This window comes from Pinus tabuliformis, chromosome J, assembly GCF_031772625.1.
Source record: "Pinus tabuliformis cultivar Carrire ecotype Pingquan chromosome J, CPIR1, whole genome shotgun sequence".
NCBI lineage: Eukaryota > Viridiplantae > Streptophyta > Pinopsida > Pinales > Pinaceae > Pinus > Pinus tabuliformis.
Genome location: NC_142295.1, coordinates 246,990,936 through 247,016,277, shown reverse-complemented (window position 1 = coordinate 247,016,277; position 25,342 = coordinate 246,990,936). Strand labels below are relative to the sequence as shown.

Here is a 25,342-nt window from a genome sequence, read left to right as displayed (position 1 = left end):
CCCAGCAAGTGAACAAGATACCTGTGTTCACAATACTCTACAAAAAGCTATTATTAACGGCTGAAAATAACATATGCAGAAAATGAAATGATCTCACAGCATTTCAAGAGAGTAACACCAGCAAGATATGGACCCCAAAGTCTTCTTTTATTAACCAGAAACAGATTTACAAGAGAGCTTCTTCAGTATCAGACTCACAGATCGAATGATCTGAAATGACTCCTAGCACCCTATTTAAAGGAAATGATCCCAACGGCTAGTTCGAGTGATCCATGTAGAAATGATCTCGACCGTTGATGAGGATCAAGACATCTCTTGATCTCATCCGTCGATTTATTCACTTAAAATATTATTATTTTATTAGTTAGGGTTTTTGCTTTATTTTTTTTTTTATTTTTTTTTTTATTATTATTTTTTATTTATTTCATTTTTTAATTTTTATTTATTTTATTATTTTTATTCATTTTTTAATTTTTTAATTCATTTTAAAAAGGATCATCGAACTAAGCCTTCGGAAACATCACCTAGGACCTAGGACTTAGGACTCACGAGGGGATTTAAAACATTTTTCGACCCTCAGGACACATTACATCATGACTTTTACAATTTACATCTTAAGGGAGAAAACCCCTTTAACATAGACCCTCACAAATCACCCAGTTCTGCGACACAACTATAATCTAGCAGATCAACACACTAGGATTCTCCTAAAATTCCAATGACAAAATCCATCTCGGCTTTGGGGTCAGGTTTGAAGGAAAACTCTGCCGATCCATGGATCGGTGAGACGAAAAACCTTCCGGGATGTAGATTACCACTAGAAAGTTAGGTCCACCTAGGCAATTCACATACACGACTCATATCTGCTAAGATTATTTACAATTCATACATGCAGACTGGGTTTACAATAAAAAATGATCAAGTTGCTGATGATGGCAGGATGGCACGGACACATCGATCAGGTGTTGCCCCTTTCTGTCAAGAAAAGGGGGTGTACTGCATGGGTAGTTGACCAATAGAGGTCAACATCTGGCTCTACTTGGGGACACTTTGCTGCTTGCAGGAATGTGAGAATCCAGAATCTGCATCCATACAACACAAAAATAAGTAGCGTCCATCCAAAAATCAGCATATACATTAAGCACAGGAAAGAAAAAAGCTCTTCATTTATTAACTATCTAAAGCAGAAATAAGAATGCTGAAAAAACAAGGAATAGGGTTAGAAATACGATACAAAGAATGCCCCATGGCATCAGATGTGTTCAATATAGTGCATACTGAGCATTTGCCTGCTTTCAGGCAAATCTGTCGGCTGCTTGTCGGATGTCCCATGTCCAATTTTGCATATGGTAGGACTCTTTCCTATCCGAAAATCAAGCTGCTCACGGCCGTTTGATGCATCAAATCTTCTTCTTATTTTCTTTCTCTTACGCTTTTTCTTTCTCGTAGGTTGAATTACTGATGACCTGGAACTTTCTGTTTCAAAACTATCAGATGAAGTATGCGTGATATGTCTTTCTTTAGCCCGCATCTGATTTTTATCATTTTTAAGTCTATCCGGATCACCTTCAATTAACCATCTTTCAATTGAATCAATAACCTCCTCATAATAAGATGGAGCTTGCTGCAGCAAATGAGAAGGCTCCTGATCTATTGATGTCACCTGGTTTCTTTCATCTTCCAATTGGTGAAACCTTTGAACCTGTATTTTAAATGCATCTATCTGACTAGAGTGTTCAACCTTTATAGCATTGATTTGTCTGACATGGTGCTCTTGCATATCTTTTATTACTTTAACATTTTCTTCCTTTATGTCCATCAAGCAATGCTGCATAAAATTTATTTCTTCTTTATGATTCGCTTGCATGTCAGCCACTTGATTATTATGATTGCACGTCATGATGGTCATTTCCTCATCCATGGTTAATAGCTTGTTTTGCATAGAGTCAATTTCCCTATCATGATCAGCTTTCATGGTCACCATGTTTTCCTCTAAGACTGACATCTTGCTTTGCATGATTCTAATTTCTGCTTCATGATTAGTCTTCATGGCCTCAATTTCTTTAGCATGGTGACTTTGCATGACCTCAATCTCCCTATTACGTTTTTCTAGGTGGGTGCATAAAGTTTTCACATCCTTGACATAATTAGTTTGGTTGATTTCCATATTTCTCACTAGCATCATTAGATCTCGTATAATTTGCTTTTGCTCTTCTTTTTCATTGTCATTTGTCCCTGATTTCCCGTGGACTTGTTCTGAGATAGTACAGGTGGATGACACATTTCGATGTGAAGAATCGTCTTGGGATCTTTCACCATCAGCTGGACCTTTTATCAAATTACTTTCATTCTGTTGCACAATTTTAGAGGCAGAAGGCAAGCTGTTTGGATAACCATATTTATCTTTAAAAGCATCAATAATGTCTTCTAAAGAAGTGAAAGATTCCTTAGGAAAACTGTTAAACCAATTCAAAGCATCATCTTCTAAAGAAAGGACAAATAGACGCATTTTGATATCTTCATGATTAAATTGAGGGGATCTGCAATATATGATCATGATGCGAGTAAACAAGCCTAGATGCCTTCTAACAGTGATTGGATCACCACCCGAGAAAATAGGTAATTTAGAAATGGCCTCCTCCGGAATATCATGGAGACGGTCAGTAAAACGATATGGTTTAAATGAATAATCCATGATGAACAATAAGGGATTGAATGGACGATAGAACGAGATCTCTGCTCAAGAAAATCAATAGATGAAAGAAGTGGAGTCGCCACTTGAACAATGAATCTGATTCTAAGATCCAGAAAACAACCAACAAGCAGATATGAGGAAGGCTTCTTGCTTGGGAAAAATAAAAGAAATGGAGAAAATGGAGTCGCCACCCAAACAAGAAACAAACCGAAAAGAAGCTGCTGATATGACGAAAGATAAGGCAATAAAAGATCCAAATGATAACCCCAAAGGTTGAATCTGCCAGCTGAGAGATGAGAAAGATGAGAAAATGAATGTCGATGAAACTCCAGGAATAGAAAAACTCTCTCCCCGGCAACGGCGCCAAAAAATGTTGTCACGCGGATTGACACGACAACGCTCAGACCGGGGGCTGTCACTCTGATCCCCGATCCCTCCGTTTAAGCCTGTCTCCCGCGGCTAAGGGGGGTAGTCCCTGTGAGATGATGAGACCAACTGTCGACCAGTTGGTTGGGAGACACGAGACACGACTAAGATAAGCACTAAAATGATTTGATTAATTTAACAGACCAGTGCCTTAAGAGATTATTATTAGAACGATTACTTGTTAGATGACATGGAAACATAAACCATGAACAACAATCATATGTCATCACAAGATATCAGCTAAATCACAATGCTCTTAGAATAACCAAAACGATATCCAGTAACTGAGAATTTTGAAAAGATGAATGCTTTAAACCACCACGATAATCATAAATCATTAACCAGATATCATATTTCGCATCTCGACCTGAAAATCTAGATCTCAGCATGAAAGATATGACAATTCCCGAAAATGACTGGATCTAATGAAGAGAATTTTCCACAAAAAAAATTTTATACTTTTTCAAAAAAAAAATTTTTTTAATCTTTTTTCAATTTTTTTTTTTTTTTTTTTAAGATTAATTGAAAATTAAACTAAAACAAATTAAAAAAACCTATACGAAAAATTCTAAATTAAAATGAAACCCCTTTTTTATGAAATTTTATTTATAAACTTTAAACAAAACTAAAAAAAAAAAATTAAAAATAAGGAAAAAAAATAAAGTTAAATTAAATTTAATCTAAAAACTTAACTATAAAAATTAAAACTAAGGGTAAAATTTTTCTTTTATAAATAAAATCTTTTTTTATTTTTCATTTTTTTATTTCAAAACCCAAAATAAAACAAAAAATTAAGGTCTAATCTAACTAAAGCCTAAGTCTAAAAAAAGGCAAAGTCGCATTTATTATTATTATTATTATTTTTTTTATTTTCATATATTCTAAAAGCAAAATGAAAAATTTATAAAACAAATCTAATAAAAACAAATTAAAATCCTATAAAACAAAACCTAACTAAATATAAATTAAAATAAAAAATCTACGTTAATTTAACTTAAAATCTAAAACTAAAATCTATTTTAAATATAAAACAAAGCTATTAAAAAAATTTAAATCTAAACCTAAGATGAAACGTAAGTCATATCTACGCGTACGATGCAGTCAAACAAAGGGTTTATCGAGCCAACCTGAGACTGGTAAAACGCATGGAAATCTGTTTTGATAACCGACGCAGAGAAACATCAACACATAAAAAAAATGAGCGCTCGACTTACCAAAACTTAATTCAACGAAGACGCAGTTACCTGACCCGTCCACCAAAATCACGTGTTTTCACCCAACGAATTACCTGGTATCGATTTCGCGTTTTCCCTTTCTTATTGTACGTGGACGTGTGCAGATCCGCGAGGTTTCAATGGAGGAACGCAGGTGTGAGGGCGGCGATAGGAAGATATTCACGCTGGATGGCAAACGTTTCACACCAAAAAAATGCGATTTCTGCAATGTATTATATGTGACGTGGATCTCCTTGGATGCTGAACGCTGAGCTGCAACGACAAAAGGAAATACGTCCTTGTGTGCACATGACCCTCATGCGTTTGCAGGTGAAGGGGCTGAGTGCAAATCGTTTCCTTTTGATGGCGGACAGGCATATGAAATAATGAAACCGGCTTTCCTGAAATCAGTTTTGATTCTCTGCGATGAATGAAATTCCAGACGGCTACATACCATATCTCTGGTATTGCTTCAACAATTTCCTCTTTTATTTAAGCGCGGACGTGACTCTTTGCGAGGGCTATAAAATTCGCCATAATAACCTTTCGCTGCACACTGGGTCAGCTCTAGGTATTTCGATTTGACTTGGATTTGCTGGCTGAGCAGCTGCAAAACAAGAAAAGAAAACCCTAATGTTAAATCTGCATAAAGCAAAAAATTGAAACCCTAGATCAGCTTAATAATTTACAGATTTGGCCCCTTTAACAGCCAGATTTCAGCAATAGGCACAGAAATGTTTTAAAGAAATAAAGATTCTCAGATTTTCACTGTGAAGAACTTCAGAAAATCTCTCATGCAAATTAAAAAATATAAACCGAATGATAGACCCAGGATCAAATCCAACTGGGCTCAACACAAAATGCTTGCGGGAGTTGGCTGGTTCAGCCGAGAACTTCCCCGAACGCCCACAAAATTTCCTTCAATGATGTTTTCTGCACAGCTCAAAACAACTGTCAATAAAGAGGGCAAAAATGCTGCTAGATCTCAGGAGGTAATGGAGATACCTGCCATTACTTCAGAAACCCTAACAGCACCCAAACCCCAGCAAGTGAACAAGATACCTGTGTTCACAATACTCTACAAAAAGCTATTATTAACGGCTGAAAATAACATATGCAGAAAATGAAATGATCTCACAGCATTTCAAGAGAGTAACACCAGCAAGATATGGACCCCAAAGTCTTCTTTTATTAACTAGAAACAGATTTACAAGAGAGCTTCTTCAGTATCAGACTCACAGATCGAATGATCTGAAATGACTCCTAGCACCCTATTTAAAGGAAATGATCCCAACGGCTAGTTCGAGTGATCCATGTAGAAATGATCTCGACCGTTGATGAGGATCAAGACATCTCTTGATCTCATCCGTCGATTTATTCACTTAAAATATTATTATTTTATTAGTTAGGTTTTTTGCTTTATTTTTTTTTTAATTTTTTTATTATTATTTTTTATTTATTTCATTTTTTAATTTTTATTTATTTTATTATTTTTATTCATTTTTTAATTTTTTAATTCATTTTAAAAAGGATCATCGAACTAAGCCTTCGGAAACATCACCTAGGACCTAGGACTTAGGACTCACGAGGGGATTTAAAACATTTTTCGACCCTCAGGACACATTACATCATGACTTTTACAATTTACATCTTAAGGAGAAAACCCCTTTAACATAGACCCTCACAAATCACCCAGTTCTGCGACACAACTATAATCTAGCAGATCAACACACTAGGATTCTCCTAAAATTCCAATGACAAAATCCATCCTGGCTTTGGGGTCAGATTTGAAGGAAAACTCTGCCGATCCATGGATCGGTGAGACGAAAAACCTTCCGGGATGTAGATTACCACTAGGAAGTTAGGTCCACCTAGGCAATTCACATACACGACTCATATCTGCTAAGATTATTTACAATTCATACATGCAGACTGGGTTTACAATAAAAAATGATCAAGTTGCTGATGATGGCAGGATGGCACGGACACATCGATCAGGTGCTGCCCCTTTCTGTCAAGAAAAGGGGGTGTACTGCATGGGTAGTTGACCAATAGAGGTCAACAGTCCCAATGGTTAGAAGTAGTAACATGGTAACATTCTTACTAAGTTAAAAGTGAGAAAGAATCCTTCTAATGCTGACATCTATACAACAAGATAAAACCTTAGTGTCATTTTCAGATGAGGAGGCTAAGCAATGAAACTTTACCAACCACTATAATCTATCACATCCAAGATCAGGGGGATGTGAAAATGATACACCACTATGAATTATCGATGACCACCGGAATGTAACTGATGAGTGGAGGATAGAAAGTCCCGGCTAATAAGAAAATATCATCCAAGTAGAAACAAGTCACACCAACTGAGTGTGTCTCTATGGGAGTTGTCTAAAGGGGAACACCCCACATCCCCAAAACACCATCTCCATCCAAAGTATCTACCTAAGGTGCAAGTACATGTACTTGTGTAAAACAATTCTTTACAGAACCAAAGAAAGTGATTAATATAACACATTGTAAATACCATATAACTCAGATCTAATGAAGACAAAAAATATTTTGAGTGACACCAAACCCTTTCAACTTCTTTGTACACTAGTATGTGCATACACATGTACAAGAACTCACTTCTCACCTATATTATCTTCCCAAGTTATTGATGAGTGGACACTCTGAATAAGTTCACAAATAAAATTCAAAAAGAAAAAAATGAACCATCGCTGAAAAGGATTCTAGTCAAACAAAATGTGTTAACCATTTTTCATAATCTATTCAGCAAGAAGCGGGGAATGTATAACATACTCAGAATCAAAAGATTTAAGTCGTTTCTGCAATGCATCTTCAATAGCTTCAAGCTCCTTTAACTTTCTTTGTGCATCTCTAAAATTTGTGTTTTGTTCTTCTAAAAACATATTGGCTTCCTGCAAAGCTGACTCTGTGGTAAGAGTCCTTTCCTCAAAATCAGCTACCAGCTCCTGTGCTTGAACCAGCTTGGCTTTGGATTCACACTGGCTTTTTTCCAGTTCAGAGTGTGTAGCATGCAAAGACTTCTCAAGCTGCAGAATAAAAAAAACACCAAGGTCCAAATGTCATAAATATTGAAGAAAGTGAAAGATGGTGCCTAATAAATTTTGAATACGTTCAAAAATGAGCCATAAGTTTTATCAGCATGGTCCAAATATGACCAATTTCTTGAAATCATGATTTTATAGTATATACAATGATTAAAATTTTAGTTGTAGTTTGTACTAAAGAACAATATTTCTATTTACTAGTCAATCCTGGCTGATGTCTCACACAGCAGCCAGTCATCTTCAAACTATACAAAACCTGCAAAAGCTAACAATTTTGAACTGGAATTGATGCAATTTTTCCACATGCAAGTCTGTCGACTATAATGACCTTCACAATTATGCTAGTTCATTTTATGACACATGGCAAATTGATATGTTGAAAACAACATTCGTTCAGGAGCAAAGACAAATTGTGATGCTTGAAACAATGTTAACCAATTTCTAGCAATTTCCTGAGACGGGTTACAAGCAGATGCTGAATTGAATCATTATTCCCATGGAGGTTAATATTCCTGAATAAGAAAATGCAAGAGCAATAAGTCATCACTTAAGATCCCAAAGGATTGTGTTTCTAGGGTGTGCTAGCATCCTCCTATACAGTTAAAAACATATTGCACTACATCTCCCAACAAACAGAAATAAAGGAGAAAAACGAGAACTGTCCTCTAGGAACATGTTGCAACACAAATGTTTAAACTTTGAATCGCTTTCATTGATCTTTCATAGATATAAACAGATATTGACAATACAGTGTTGAAGACACTATCTAATAAAACAAGCTAATATACATATGCAACAAGATGGTACCACATTTTCAGTTTCCCTTATGATGCGGCTAGGATGGATTTCCAGGGTTGGTGACAACTTGGTCACGAGAGCAAGATTTCGTTATCAGTGGGCCTGGAGGGTTTTGGAGGAGTCTTATGGGGTCCGACAGAGTTCGCTTGGCATAATTCATCATTAGGGTCAATTCCACACAACTTATTCTTGGTTTCACTGCATTCTGACAATTCTTGTAAAATGGGGTTATTATTGAGCATATCTTAATTAAATATGCTTAAGGTGTCATTTTGGGAGGAGTATTTGATGAAACACCTTAGTGTAATAGCTCGTTGGAACCGGAATGAAGAGATCTACAAGATGGGATGGTGAAAAGTGACTTTCAATGGCCAGAGAGATCATAGAGGGAGATTTACCATTTTCCTAGATTAAAAGTGACTTTAATTAGTCACTAATTAAATTATAAAAAAAAAAAGGGAAATGCTTAAAAGGGTCGGATGGGGAAAAATTACTTAAATAAAATAAAATAAAAGTCACTTAAATAAGTAAATGGGAGAATCTTCTAGAATGGAAATAAAATAATAAAATAAAATGCTTCTAGAAGGATGGAGAGGGATCCATTAGATCTATAAAAGGAGGGGAAGCAAATTATTTGGGACATCTTGGAGTTGAGTAATTTTCTTATTGGAGAGGTTTGGGAATGAGGTTCTCAACTTTCAGCAAGTCCCGGGACAAAAACCCTTGGGTTTTCCATTGTTAGTTATACAAAAACCCAACCCACCATTGAGGAGGCTTCTAAAAATCTCACGGAGCTTCAGCAGAATTATTGGAGATCAGATCTGCAACAGATTTGAAGATTGGAGTGAGGATCATTCAAATTCTCAATTTGGGCATCAGTGCAGTTCCAGTTTGGGAGGCCAGATCCAGTGTGGTAGCAGATATATTTTGAGGTCAGATCCAGTTTGCAGCAGTTGAGGGTTTATCTCAGCTATTCTCCAGTTATTTGCATGGCCATGTAATATTGATTTTTATATTAATATGATAAAATCTAGGATTTTTTTCATAGTTTCGTTTTATATTTTGTCAAATATTTATTGTTGTCATGTTCTAGGTGTAGGTTGGTGTAATATTTGAGGGTTTTGATTAAAAATTAACAGCATAAATTTTACAAGGAAATTCCCCATAAATTAACAAAGATATCCAGGCGGGATATGTAATATCCCTTCCCTTAATAATACATAATAAATAATAAAAATAATAAATAATAAATAATAATAAATAATAAATAATAAAAATAATAAATAATAATATAAATAATAGATAATAAATCACTTAATAATAAATAATAAAAATTCATAAATAATAAATGATATTTAAAAATATACAAGAAAATAAATAAAAATAGTAATAACTATACTAAAACTCTAAATAAGAATAAATAGAAATAAAACAAGAAAACTATCAAAAAGAAGGAAATAAAACAAGAAAGCTAAAAATCAAAAGAAAAGTAAAGAAATAAAACAAGAAAGCTAAAAATCAAAAGAAAGTTGCATGTAGACACATGGAGTGTGTGCATGTGGTTCCCCTTCCAATGTTGTTCTATTTAATAGATGGTGAGGAAGATGAGAGGATTCCGGCATTCCATCTTTCCGAGATTCTGTCTTTCATTCTCTTGGGAGAATGGTATACTAAGACCTAGGAGTCACTGGCAGTAGAACGTTGATTGAGGGCTCGGGGGTGGCCAGTTGTAGCAAGACGTTGCACAATTGAGCCTACGGTTGGGTGGAGAGTCGTCCCCAAAACCTTGTTGCGGTAAGCCTACTTCTATCACAGGTAACAGGTAAGCACTATTCATTAATTTTGAATTTAGTTAATTAATTACATGTTTATTTGGCTAGGTAAGTGCCACTCTTCTTTAAATTTAATGTTAATTAGATATTTTTGGGCCGTTACATATGACATATCCAATTACATAATTCATCAATGAGACATTTACTAAGGAAATTTCAATATTTTCCTACGTTATTTATGAAAATTGACTTTTTATAGAGAGCTTAACAAAAGTTGATCGATTATTTCATACTTTTAATTGCATCTCATGATTTTTCCTTATCATTGTTAATAATGTGTAGCCTAAAATAAAACAAATGCAATAGCACAATATTTACATTATTTAGTGCATTAATTATCCATATAAACACAACTTTCTTATGCTAGTTACCAGTGAGCAGATGTAGAAACTAAACATCAATGGATATAGAGTAATCAAAGATCAAGGAAATCATTTGTTGCAAGTCAACCAATATATTATTTTACCTTTTTCTCTTCTTGAGAATTTTGTATAGTCGACAAAGAAAAGTAGTGACTCCTAAATAAAGCGCTAGTCATTTGAATTCTTCAGTAGTTACCCATAAATCACTAAACCACCCTCTAGAATATATTTTAGACTATGAAAATATTAGCATAAAATAAATCAATTCAGGCAACCATTCGAAGAAGAACATCTCCTTCAAATTTTAAAACCAAATGTCACATATGTATGGTTGTAATTTCCGACGCAAAACAATAGTATTAAGAGAATTATGCCCTAAAACCAAATTTGAGACGATCTTCTAAACTGAGTGCACCCAAATCAGTTGATGATAGTGAGAATGCTTCTGATGGTGGTGAAGATATCTCAGGCCAAGCCTCTGTCAGAGCATTTCTACTCTACTACTTCAAGCAACATATGAGAGAAGAGATCTGTTTTCTATGGCAATGATACTTATTATGTGCTTTCTAGGCTGCATCAGACTTTATATGACTAGATACTCTCTGCAAAGAAGAATGCATTAACTGCAGAGCGGAATTCGAAGAATGTGAAAGATATAACACCTCCTAATTTGTATGCAAAATTCATGAGTTCATCATACAGTTTGCTTGATGGATCAGCTGATAATGCAAAGTTTGAGGATGTATGTCGAGCACTAATTGGGTAAATTGGTTTTCAAAGTCGTATAGCAGTTCCAAATAATTGCATCAAACGATATGGCAAACAAGTTGTTTCAGTTAGAATTGTCTGAGAGAGCAAGATCGCCTTCAAGGTTCTTCATATAAGTTAGGCTAAACTGGTGAGTGATGTGCGTAAGGCCAATCTGGTGGCAAGGAAGTCAGCGTGATGTCTACAGTGATGAAGGCAATTTAAATGAGTATTGACCACCATAACCTCCAACAAATACTTTGTATGATAGTATCACCAAAAAAATATCAATGGCAGAAATCGAGTCCATAAATCAATTCAATTTCTGCAGGACAATGGTAAAATTCTAGGAAAAGACAAATTCCGACCATTCAAAACAACTATAACTCTCATGTTTCAAGTATCGATCACTATCGAATAAAATCATTAAAAATTCAAAGGGAGAACATGCTATAAGAGTCCTCAACAACTTTACTAAAAGTGAATAGCCTGGAGATTCATTAAAACCCTTGCAACCTTTAAAAGTAAACTGATTATGAGGCCAAGAGCTTCTGTGATAATCATTGATACTAACGCTAAATTGAATGTGGATCGATATAAAGTAAATATAATTGAATGGTCAAACTGTTATGGTGTGAGGACCTATTTTCTAATTGTCAGAGCTGCATATTATACTATGATAGTATTATAAATCAGCGCAAGCAGATTTCTGTGAAGATAATATGTCAAACCTTATATAAAATTATGCAATGAATATCATATTCAAAGCGACGGTGGCTAAAAGTCGTATTAAAACAACATTGTGATGGGAGGCTATATATGTGTATATATCAGCACTGCAAAGGCCGTATATTAATCATTGAAAAGGCGTATATTTTAAATGTTGTGTAGGTTGTATACTAACCACATGCTCAGAGTTATATATTTAATTATGAATTGCATGTGATGACATTGTATCAATATTGTGATTGATATTATATCAAAACGAGTAAGGATTGCATTAAAATACTGTGTGATTGGAAATTATATCGAAAGCAGACAATGTATGGAAATGATATCAAAAGGAGGACAGTCATAGAGATTATCATAAACAATGCCATGAGATTGTATATCAATGCATGCAAAGGGTATTAAATGCATCCAAAGCTGCTAATAAATCAAACATTGTAATGATGAAACCAGATCAGCGTTGTGACGGAAGAATTATTCATATCGCTGCAAGAATATAACAAATAGATCGGTCACCCTATCAAGGGTATAGGCAGACTACAAACAACAGTGTTGCATTGTTCAAGTAACTATGACACGACAAGCCACTCAATAGATACACCCTATTACTAACATGAGAAGAAGCATTACCTAATAATGGAATGTTGCAAGCGTTAGGGTTTTGAGAAGATGGCTTTGATATCGATCCTTACTCCTATGGACGCGAATCTAAAACACCCAAAACCACCCTAAAAGATCATCAAATGGCACATGCAATACATATAGTCATTCCCAACAGTCGTGCCCTATTCAAGGTGCATTTACTGCTATACCTAGAGAGCTTGTTTAAGCCAGACAGAAAGAAGAAAAATCGTTGAGTGCTTGACAAATGAATTTGGCTGCCCCTTATATTTTGAATTCATATCAATCTATGTCAGTCATAGATTGGTAAAGTGATGAAGTTCCCTGCAAAATTGGACCGGATTCAGATGGGCTTATAGAGGAAAACAACTCTATCTGATTTGGGTGTTAAATATTAAATTTCTACACATAGAAATCGTACAGAGAATCAACAGGAAAACAACAATTCATCTAGCATTTGGAGTGTTTGGAATAGAGTAATTGGGTGTGATGCCGATCCTGATACCAGTGGTCGTCTGTTGCCACGGTTTTTCCGGCATGTTCCCGTTTGGCAGCTCAAAAATGGGTGTAGTGTCTTCGAGTTCTATTATCGCGGGGTATTCAAGCAATGCGTATTTATATAGTGACTGAGGCAGCAATATTCACAGAGTCCAAGAACATAAGTGGATATTAGGGCTGTTGCAGCGATTACAATAATAAATCAACAATAGATATGAGCTCAGCATATTATTTATATAAATTGAACTTAAGTGTAGAGGATAATAATCATTCTTTTTTTTTGACTAACAAAGATGAAAGGCACCCTAGTGCAGATGCTACATAATCCATGTCTCTCTGGCTCTAATTCAACAGAAAGTATGCCTCAGATGTCTTGATTGAATGAACCTTCTATATTTAATTTTTCTTCTATCTACCATATAAGTAATTTCAGTATAGTGGTTTTGAGAATAGTCCACTCTCCGGTCATTTGTTGTTAAGAAAGATGTCTATGCTTTCCTAGGTCCTGGCAGATAGTGGTCCGTAAATGGTTCATTTCATCAACATGGATTTTCTGTGGAAATAAATAATGCTCTCTGCTGCTTATCACCAACAGGCATAAAAAATAATGTTTACATTTCATATTTGGTTCACTACTCGGCTGTTTGCTTTAGTAGACATACCTCTGTTCAATGGAGGCTCTCCAAAACTGTTCTGAAGTTGCAAATTTTCTCCACATATTGAATGGAAGATATGTGGTAGCATTTTAGTTATACCCAGTGATCAAACAAGCGAATCAAGGTTGAATGAAACAACACTGTAGTGTATGGTACTGGAAAAGTGGAACTAATTGAAATGTTGTGTACTCATGCAAAACCCATCACAAAATAATAAACACCCACCAAGAAGCAATTGCAAGATTAACTATAGAATGTAGTTAAATAGTGAATCAGCAATACAATCAGCCAACTCCAACACTCAAGCAATCATTTAAACTAGTGAACAGAGCTAGGATTACAATGTAGCTCTGTTATAATGCTTGTGGTTTACATAGAATGCAAGAACAGATTGAAACCAAAATTATGTAATATCTTTCTGTCCCATTTGTCTCTGTTTTTTTTTGGAATGACAATTCGAATTATCGAAATATTTTGTATAAGATCACTAGCGCTCTGATGTTGTACCACCTCTCGTTGCTTTTTTTTTTTTGTTTGATGAAATGTTTTGGCACTTGTGTAATCGAATGATCCATTCGATTACGATTAAACAATGAGTGGGTTTTCGGCTTTAGCTTCCACAAATTTGTCAGGGATGAAATGGAACATGTTCGATTAAATTCTATTGTATTTGCAAGGAAGCCATTTGAACTGGGTCAAATCGAGATTCCAGAATTTCTTCCCTTCCGCCAAAACAATTACCTTCAACTAACAATTACTTTCAGTGTTCTTGTCCGTCTTCTAATGAAAGACACACAAGATCAACAGTGAACATTTATCTAGCCAGCTAGAATGAAATGTATAGAATAATCAGGCAGATACCAATTTTGACAAACACCCAGTCCAAGGACGACCCTGTTTAATTGCCAGATATCTACTTTTGAACTAAATTCTGAAAGCTAAACCTACGAATCAACAACATAACTGTGAATTATTAGCCCGCTTTTGGCATTTGCATGGATCTACAGTAAGCTATTTGTTTTTCTCTTGAATGTTTGTCTGTAATGAATAGATTTCCTATTTTATAAACTCAAAACATTTAGCAACTCATAATTATTAAACTAGTGAGGCACAGGGTATTTAGTCTATTGTCTATTTTAGACATCCACTTGTGACTAAAGTTATTTTAGACTAATCTACAATAAGCTAAAATCTCTCTTCACTCTCACTTTATATTTATATATATGAAGTGATACAAGGCCAGGGACAGTGTAATAGTAGCAACTGAGATATTTCAAAGTTAATCAATTCTCCATAAATATTCCAGTTTCAATTTAAAAAATAAAATAAAATAAAAAAACAATCCATAAAGTTACAAACATGGAGGATTTGTGGATTAGACTATACTTCTACAAAAGTTCCATTTTAAAGTTTCCCTGTCACGCCACCAGTCCAATATCAATTGAAAAGAGAATGAACCTTACACGCAAAGATCAAACAGGAAAATACCTAGGGTTGGTATGTATCCGAACCCTCCACTGATCAGGTAAGTTAGGTATAACCAACCCTTCTGAGCCAAGTTTATCACCCAATCCTTTGCTATGCTCAGTTAGGTAACGTAAATTTAATCAACCCTTCTAAAGAATGGTGGGTTGTATATTGATGTTTCATTTTCAGAAAGAAATAAAACACAACTAACAAAAATCATTTCAGCCTTTAAACCAACCCAAATGCTCAATGAATTTCAGACTGACAGACACCAATCACTTCAAAAACCCACCAAACATTCAATCAAGTCAACCGCCAGACATTCCATCCGTTGAAATCGCACCCTCAGTCAAGCAAATTAATGGCAGACAGATTGACATCCTTCGATTTTTTTTCAAAGACGAAAAAAAATTTGGACACATACGAATAGTATGAAGTCGTAGGCTTTTACCCAGTGACCCATTTGCCATGACTCGCTAGCTGCCCACAACCGTACAAGCACGGACCAGCTTTTTTTTTTTTTTTTTTTCCAGCAAACACGTGTTTTCATCAGCAAGAAAAATTAAATTGTATACAGAGTAAGGCTACCCAGAGAATTGCATCACTTATTTCTATTATAATGACTTTAAGCAGCGATGTCAACGCAAATTTGAGAAAGTGAAGTAATTATGAAGATTTTAATCGAAATGAAACCTATTCTAAGCAGTGATTCAAGGCAAGGAAGTTAGATACATGGAAGCTCCAAGGACCGCAAAAACAAATGGTCAATAAATATAAACTTTTGTTTAAAAGCTCTGCAGAATTCCAGATAAGTAAAATGTCTATAGGCCCTCAGAGTTGAACCCGCTCTGATACCATATGTAACGGCCCAAAAATATCTAATTAACATTAAATTTAAAGAAGAGTGGCACTTACCTAGCCAAATAAACATGTAATTAATTAACTAAATTCAAAATTAATGAATAGTGCTTACCTGTTACCTGTGATAGAAGTAGGCTTACCGCAACAAGGTTTTGGGGACGACTCTCCACCCAACTGTAGGCTCAATTGTGCAACATCTTGCTACAACTGGCCACCCCCGAGCCCTCAATCAACATTCTACTGCCAGTGACTCCTAGATCTTAGTATACCATTCTCCCAAGAGAATGAAAGACAGAATCTCGGAAAGATGGAATGCCGGAATCCTCTCATCTTCCTCACCATCTATTAAATAGAACAACATTGGAAGGGGAACCACATGCACACACTCCATGTGTCTACATGCAACTTTCTTTTGATTTTTAGCTTTCTTGTTTTATTTCTTTACTTTTCTTTTGATTTTTAGCTTTCTTGTTTTATTTCCTTCTTTTTGATAGTTTTCTTGTTTTATTTCTATTTATTCTGATTTAGAGTTTTAGTATAGTTATTACTATTTTTATTTATTTTCTTGTATATTTTTAAATATCATTTATTATTTATGAATTTTTATTATTTATTATTAAGTGATTTATTATTTATTATTTATTATTTATATTATTATTATTTATTTGTATTATTTATTATTTTTATTATTTATTATTTATTATTATTTATGGCAAGAATCAAAACCATCTCAAATCATCTCAACCCATTGGCCAGATGGGGAGGAACAACCCCAACAAATCCAACTTGTAGGTAGTGTTGACCACTGGAGTGGCACCTGATGATTACATGAAGACTCCATGCCCAAGGATGATCCAGAGGACACTTGTACCATCATATATCATCAATCAACAAAGTTTTTTAACCCTACTTCTATCTTCTCATCATCTTTCTTGTACCCAGATTCCACACCTTATGGGGAATTATAATAAGTGATACTAGTAATGATGAGTTTTGAGTCTGTAACAGGCCTAAGATGTTGGGACTCGATCAACAAACGAGTACACCTTAGAGTTTTTTTATTATCTGGTTAATTATCCCTTCTTTTCAGAGGTGGATAATTTTCTGGTTTTTTTCACTCATGTTTTACCCCAAAGCCAGGGTGGCGGTTTGAAGGTTGAGCCCCTGACACATCTTATTGTCTAGAGTCGAAGTATATTATCATACTAGATCACACAAAATATTTCGTGGAATTTGGTTAGGTCTAGGGAGTCATCTTCTAATTTTTTAGATTTCCCGCAGGTCAAAAATTGCAAATAAAATTGTATATAAATTGTAATAAGTGTAGTCTAAAGAAGTTGTATGGGGTATGAGTAATCAAAATTACACCTCTCACCATCAACTTTCTACTATAACACACTTTGAGGGGTTGCTAATGTGTTTTGGATCCTCAAAACCCACTTTTCTTAAGTTTAGTGGGAAATCTGGCAATTAATTAAGCCAGAAATTAAATAAATGGAGAAAAATAAATATCCACACATGCTAAATGTTGTGGAAATGAGGTGGAAAATTATGGGGAAGTTAAAGTGAAGTCCCAAGGTGATGTAGACTCCTAAAATCAAGGAAAGGACATGTGCTCAAATAAAATCTAATTTCTGGCATTAAATGAAAAAGTTGCTTGGAAATTCGAATTTGTGAAGTTAATGTACATTTGGGAGGATTTGGGAGAATATTTGGTGGAGATTTTTGTGGAAAATTGTCCCCACATAGGTTACCACCCATATACACTTGTCATTCCAGCATAAAATTTGAATTGAGCACATAAGGGAAGAAGAAAATGATGTCCACTTGCCAGAATTTGATTTTTACACTTGGCATTGGAGCTCCATTCAACAAATTCGAATTTTTCTTTGGGATTGTCACCTCGTGCCACTTGTTTAATCACTTCTACATTGGGATTGGCTCCAATGCCATTTTTCATTGTCATTCTTCATTGGGATTTGCTCCCAACTCTCTATATAATAAAGCCACAGGCTCTCACATTGCATCATATTGTTACTAGCTATTGTGCTTGCGGGAGCGCTGCTGCCTTGTACACTTTCAGAAATATCAATAAAGTCTTTGGGGTTTCATTCATGAGGTGCTCCTCCTTTTTGAGTGTGATGAATTTTTTAGCATTGGTATAATTCCTTTTACTCATGCTTTGATCTAATTTTCTTCCATAAGCTCTTGTAGATTTGTTAATGTAGAGCTATCTTGCACTGACATTTGATTTAGAAATATGCTCTAGGTATAGAATGCTCTAGTTGGTTTTAAATAAATCTCTAGAGTTTCTTATCATTGTTTATTGCTAAATCTATATGGAACTAATTCTTTATTGAAGTTTTGTAGAGGGAACAATCTTGTTGGGATTACAGAATCAAGCGCGAGGAGAAGTCTTTGGAGAGACCAAACCACTCTTGATACATTCTTAAAGGAGCTCTTATTTGTTCTTTGAACCTTCATAGTCTTATCTTACAAAATGGTTTTGCAGGGATTTCAGCACATAGCTTGTACACAAGCCAAGAACTTCTAAATTTAAATCTCTTTTAAAAAAACATTCGACTTCATTTCTTTCATTTGCTATCTAAGAGCTTGAAGATGGCTAAGCAAAAACGAGAGTTTATTCTCACTCTTTAGCTTAGCCTTTTGTAAATTATAATTGTACATATACATTTTATCTTGCTGATTTTTCCATTAATACTTAACTTATTTTGCAGCCATTGTTTGGATTGTTTGCTAACTTTTGTGTAGTAGATTTTGAAGAGCAACTTCCCGCAACATCTAACAAGTGTTTACAGGACCTTTGACAAGTGTTGGGGGTTCGATTTCCAAGGATGTCATGAGCCCTTTTGAGGCTTATTTTGGCCAAGTCAAGTTCACTAGAGGGCTGCCCATTTTCCTCTCTAAGCCGTGGGCATTTGGAGGAAACTCACACCTTGTTTCCCGTGCATAAGTTTTGTGAGATCATGTCACTACTTTCTAAAGAAAAGAGGTCTAGTGTCCAAGTTTCAAGCAATTATTGTGAGGACTCTCCTTGAAGTATAGTTGAGAACTTTGAAGGGCCCTCTTCTGATTGTAATATTAATAAAAGATCTAACTTGCTTGTGGGAGCTTGGGATTTCTCCCATGGTATGCTATCTCCCCATTTAGAGGGAGGCTTCTCTTGGGTGGATTGACATTTGCATGGTTTAAGCTTTCATACTTCATTCACTTGCATGCTTTAATTGGGAATTAACACAACCTCACTATCACATTTCATTAAGTTAAAGTTTGTTACAATTTCATTTGAGCTTTGCATTTTCTTTCTCATTGTTACTTGGAGCTACAAGCGTACACTTTACTTTGGACAATTGATCCTTTACATGCAAGCATTTTATATTCTCAACAAACTTTGATTCGTTTCCATTTACCTTGGTAAATTGTTTCATGAGCACTTGAAAACATGCTTCAATTTTATGCTACATTGTTATCTTGAATATTGGAGCAATTTATTGTCATTGTCTATTTGAAACAAATTTTACTTTCTTGCAAATTACTTGTATCATTTTAATTCATTGGTGAAACACATGCAACACTTGTAAGCTAATTTTATTCCTCCAATTGAAGTTATAATTGCAACTTATGTTGAACACTATTTCATTTTCAAGCATTGCAAATCAATCTCTTTGAAGCATTTGCATGTATCATTATTTTAATTTGGGGAATTAACACAATTTGCATTTCATCTAGGCATTTTAGTGTAGGAAGACCCCAAGCCTCATTAAAATTTTACCTCCAACATAAGTTGGTTGAAGTAGACATCTTAGGGATCCTCTACTCCTCTATTGACTCCTCACTGTGAGATCCATATCATTGGGCGAGGGTGAGATCTGAGGATTGAAGAGTTAAATTGTAATCTTGTTGTAGAGCTAATTAATAAAATTAACCAAAAGCACATTCCATTACATTTACTTGTCTCTTGATGGTTTGAGTTTTCATATGCAAAGTCTATTCCAAAAGCAAGTATTGTAATCCTTTTAAACAAGTGCTTTCTTTTCATGTTTCAAGTCTAATTGCATATTGATGTCTTGGTTTGGCATTTCTTTTCTTTTAAATTTCCAAGTTAATTACTAATTTTTGGGTTTTGGCAAGATATGTTTCACATGTTTTGATTTATAAAGTTGATTATCTCAAAATCATTTTGTATCTTACATATCTTGTGCAAAGGGTAGGGATCACAACCATTGTATTGTACAGAGCTTCCTCAACCTCGAAGCTCTCAGGCTCAATTCCTCTCCTTGGGAGCTCATGCAATGGGGAAGAGCATAGCTCAGTGTCCTTGATCAATCAGGACCCTTACACGGTGGGGTCACAATCATCAATCCAAGCTATCCTCTAAAGACCAAGAACTTCCCTTTCAGGAAACCCTTGGTGAGTATGTCTGTTATCTGCTCATCAGTCGAAATGTGATGGAGTCTCACTACTCCTCTCTGCACCATGTCTCAAATGTAGTGATACTTGATCTCAATATGCTTGGACTTGCCATGAAAAACGAGATTATCTACTAATCAGGTCCCACTCTTGTTGTCACAATATATCATCGTCATATCCCAAACCTGCTCAAAAAACTCTCCAAAGAGCTTCCTTAATCATACAACCTCACAACTCGCCATGCTAGCAGCGATATACTCAACCTTGGCAGTACAAAGGGTAACATACTTCTACTTCCTACTCATCCAAGATATAATGGTTGATCCAAGACTAAAACAACATCATGCTTTTCCTATCAATAACATTTCCAACCCAAACAACATCACTATATCCATGCAGTCATACATCTCCTACAGTATATCTCAGACCAAGGTTAATCATCCCATGCAAATATCTCAACACATGCTTGGCAACAACCCAATGTGCATGAAGAGGCTCAATCATTAATTGACTCAAAGTGTTAACTGCAAAACATATGTCTGAACGGGTGTTTACAAGGAACACCAATGCTTCCTGTCGCTTCCAGCTTGTTCCTCTTTTCCTTCGGCACATGAAAGTAAACAAAGCAACCAAATATCTGAGATGTCCAACATCAGGCTTCATACTTGTGAAAACTTCTTTGGGAGTTCCATCACCTAGGGATTGATGAGGAACACTGTTTTGAACATGAACCGTTGTATTAGTGGCGACTCCCCAAAGAAACTTCGAAAACTTTTGATCATGCAACATGGATCAAGCAGCATCCATGATGGACCCATTCTTTCTTTCAATCACATCATTTTTCTCGAGATTATAGGACGTGATAGTTTCCTTCTTAATTCCAACCTTCTTGGAAAAGTCAACGAACTCATTAGAAGTATATTCTCCACCATTGTTGGACTTGAAATTTTTTATTCTCTTCCCTATTTGATTCTCAATCAATGCCTTGAAAATCTGGGAACATATCAAATGCTTCATCCTTTTCCTTTAAATATAATATCCATGTTTTCCTGTACAAATCATCAACAAAGATCATATAATAAAGGTAGCCACCAAGGGAGTGCACAGGCATAGGTCGACATAAGTCAGAATGAATGAGCTGTAGGATATCACTGGTCCTGGTTTCACTGGAGGGGAATGGTCCCCTAGACTTCTTTCCACTGGCACATCCCGGACATACTCCATGATGACTAGCTTGAACCTCAGGCATACCAGAGACCATCTTTCTAACTTTGGGCAAGGCTTCATAATGTAGATGTCCAAATATTCGATGCCATAACTAAATTTGATGATTAGTATCATGAACCATTGCTTGTAGTGATCTTCCATTTACTCTATAGTGTGAAAATTATTTGAAATGCAGTAACTGGCAATTATTATTCTAACTAGTTAATTTTAAGCAGTTTATTTGCCGTACAACAAATAATTCACACTATGATTTCTTCACCATAAAAAAAACTGCAAAAGAAAAAATAGGAACTAAAAAATGCTAGCACACACACATAAAATAACACGGTTAGTTTTGGACAAATGTCCCTGAAAAAACCCAATGTGGGAAAACCGGTGCAACAGTGAGGGTTTTTATTATTATGCAATAGCAGAAATTATGAGTACAATATTGGTTGTTGAATCTAGTAATCCAATCTGAGGGAAGTACTGGAAAAATATCTGTGAGGCCAATACCTCAACACCACCACTGATTCTACTCTGAAATCTGCCCAAACTAGGCCACACGAAATGCCCCTGCGTAGGATAATTCACACTATTGGCCTCACTCTCACATTAAAAACAATAATAAAGTCAAAAAAATATTAAATTAATTAAATCATGAAATTTGGATTTAATTCCTAACTTTCTAGATTGGGTTTGTTCCTCAACGTTAGGAAGCAGTTTAGGTCTAATTGGTTGAAAGATTCTCTCCAACTAGTTAGGCTCCTAAATTAGTGCATGGTTGAGATATTTGCTCAACCAAAGTGTCCAAGATAGACGCATTATCTTGAGACAAATATCCTCTTTTATTTATATTTGTATTATACACATTATTATAATAATGAGAATGAGAGGAATACAAAGAGGCTCTGAGGACCTTTTCCGCCATGTCTATGTTGTGTTTATGTCTGATAATTTGTTGGAATTTCTAAGTCTATCTGTTATAAATTCTTCCTATACTATCTGATTTATTTCTTCCTACTTGTTCAGTTACTTAACAAGTTATTTACCATGCAAATACTAAAAATAAATACAAGTACAGTATCAACACATACAGATCATCAACTGAAAGAAACAAGCACACAAGTGACACCGTTGTTTTTCGACTAATGTCCCCTGAAAAACCCAATGTGGGAAAACCGTTGCAACGATTCAAAGGGTTTTATTATTATGCAGTTTTCATATTACAATCTGGGTGCCAGAAATGTCTCACCCAATAGAGAATGCCCTCGACAGTAGTACTTCTCAATTGGAGACATATTTTGGCTAAATCACTGGAGGAATGATCCCATAGCAACACTACAGCACTTCTGCTGCTCTTTGTCACTTTGATAGGGACTACGTCACGTTATCCAGCTCTCCAGTTCCAATTTGCCCTATGAAATCTCCCAGCATCGGCCTCTAGGATCTGCGTCAGCCTCTTTGGCCCAGCTTCAGCCTCTCGGGGCTCTGCGTCAACCTCTAGAGCCTTTGCGTCTCCCACGCTGGCCTTCCTCATGCTCTGCGCAACTCCTAGCTACCTTCGCATGGCCTTTTTCTGCCTTTGCGTGGCCTCTAGATGGCTCTGCGTCAACCCTCTCCTCGATTCTGCGCTGATGCTCCTGGTACTATCTCTGCCTCTCTCCTACTGTATTCACTGCCCCTTAGCTGCAACTATGATCACTCCTTCGATTTCCTCAGCAAGCCCTGCCCTAGAAAACTGAATTCTTGATCAATTCAATGTGTTCTCCAACTGACCCTTAAACCTCTTCTTATACTTTTCTCGTTGACAATTCAACGGCCGAGATTAAGTCCCCAATCAATGGCTAAGATTAGATCTGGCTTGATCCATGACTTTTGGACCATTCTAACTCAGTTTTATATTAATTCACATTAGTATTTTATTTTTCCTAAGTTTAGACTTAGGAACTCCATTAAAAATATTAATTATTTTAATATCTCCCAAACTGGTTAGATTCTGCCTAAACCATTTTTGGGCCTTGGAGATCTCATGTGCTTTAGCCTCTCCACCAATTTTCGTGGCTAGAGCACATCCGATGCTACCCCAAATCAACATAATTTAGTGTGTTTATTTTGTTTAAATCCTTCATGTGGTATCAAAAGCCCATATGGGCCTAGGCTTTGGCCCTCCTAGACCGAGAGAAATAAGAAAGTATATATGTATTATTTTTGTTTTAGTTTTTGTTTGTCCATTTATTCAAGCGGAGCTTGGCGAAGTGTAGATGAGAAATAGAGTTGTGAGAAAGGCTCCCATGTGTTCAAGAGAGGGTGTCAAATCTCGTGAACTTGGCATGAAGAGAAGCTAGTAGCCAAACAAATATGGAAATTTGGCACAAGACTAATCAGAGTTTTGTTTAACTCTTCTACAGTGTCGTGTGCTATATTTCATTGTGGTGATTTCCTCTTCGTCTGATCTGCAAAATGAATGAGCTGCCAGTTAAGTATTCTATTTGAATGTTGTTGCGAGAGCGTAGTGGGAGTAGAAGCAATACTGTTGTTCGTTTTCTTCTTTGTCCTCAATAGGGAGTGCACGTTGTGGGCCATGTCTGATGCGCAGTATGCAAAAGGTGGCGTTGATCATCATGGTGGTCCTCCAGAGCAGAAGAACGAGGGGAGGTGCCAGGAATTGGGTCTGAGCAGAGAGTTCGTGCTAATTGCCAGTTGAAGGCACAGACAGAGTGGTGATCAGTTTTTCAAATTGGTATCGAAGCCTAACTAGCCTATGGGCTTATTGCATGGACAATTCAAATCTTCTCCCTCATCAATTAGCGCTACCAATTGACTACTCTTCTCAGGTGGCGTAATTGATAGACAGTGCATCATTTCTCCATTGTTGGAAGCTGCATCATGGATTCAAGTCCTTTCTAGTAGTGTATTTCAACAACAATATAGTCTCACGGCTCTCATTTTGCAGGGTCCAAACTGAGTGGCACATACTCATGTAAATAGTGCCATGAGGCCATTAATTTCTTGTGGGTTTGCATTAGAAGGAAAGGCACCATATTGCAAGGATTATTCTCATTTTGATTGCTGAGAAAGTAAGATTTGGCAGTGTTTGTGAGTCCATAACAAAAATCAGAGACACGCAGCTATTTGGTGAAGTGAAAGAGAGGAATCGATATCTGTCCAAAGGATTCTGCGCGCAACAATGTTCATTGTTTTTATAGAAAAGGATGTTGCGTTGTTGTTTGACATTTGTCAATTTTCTACTCTCTTGGGCAATGATAATTATTTGGCTTTTGGCTTTTGTGGAATGCTGATTGTTATGGAAATTTTTAATTGGTCATTTGATTGTGATATTGTGATTGTTAACTGCTGTCAACATGGAAAATCTTGTCATGGAGCAAAATTATAATGAAAACAAAGCATTGAAAGGACTCATGGAGCGTTTGGATGAAGAAGCTGTGTGGAGGAGCCTGCGAGGAATCCACTGTGTGGATCAGATCAATGTGAAATCTACATGAATGATGGGCTGAAGCATAAAAACTGATAGCTTGTTGACTTAAATGTAAAAATACGCAAAATGTATTTGTAATAATTTATTAATATATATAAAAATGTACAAGTGATGAATGTTACAATGAGGATCCGCATATATATACCTAAGTAGATGTCCTTTCGTGACTGGGCATGTCTTTTAGACATGCCTGTTCACTTAACTTAATGACTATTTAACATTATCA

The 25,342-nt window shown here is 35.8% G+C and overlaps 1 protein-coding gene across 1 annotated transcript in view; it reads right to left on the bottom strand.

Annotated features, from left to right (window-relative positions):
- Positions 1-7,103: 7,103 nt before the first annotated feature.
- LOC149226686 (protein CROWDED NUCLEI 4-like) overlaps positions 7,104-25,342 on the bottom strand; it is a 172,698-nt gene continuing 154,459 nt past the window's right edge. Inside the window, exon 2 of the mRNA XM_089380271.1 lies at positions 7,104-7,391. Within this exon, the coding sequence (XP_089236397.1) occupies positions 7,104-7,391 (288 nt within the window). The remainder of the gene's footprint in view (positions 7,392-25,342) is intronic.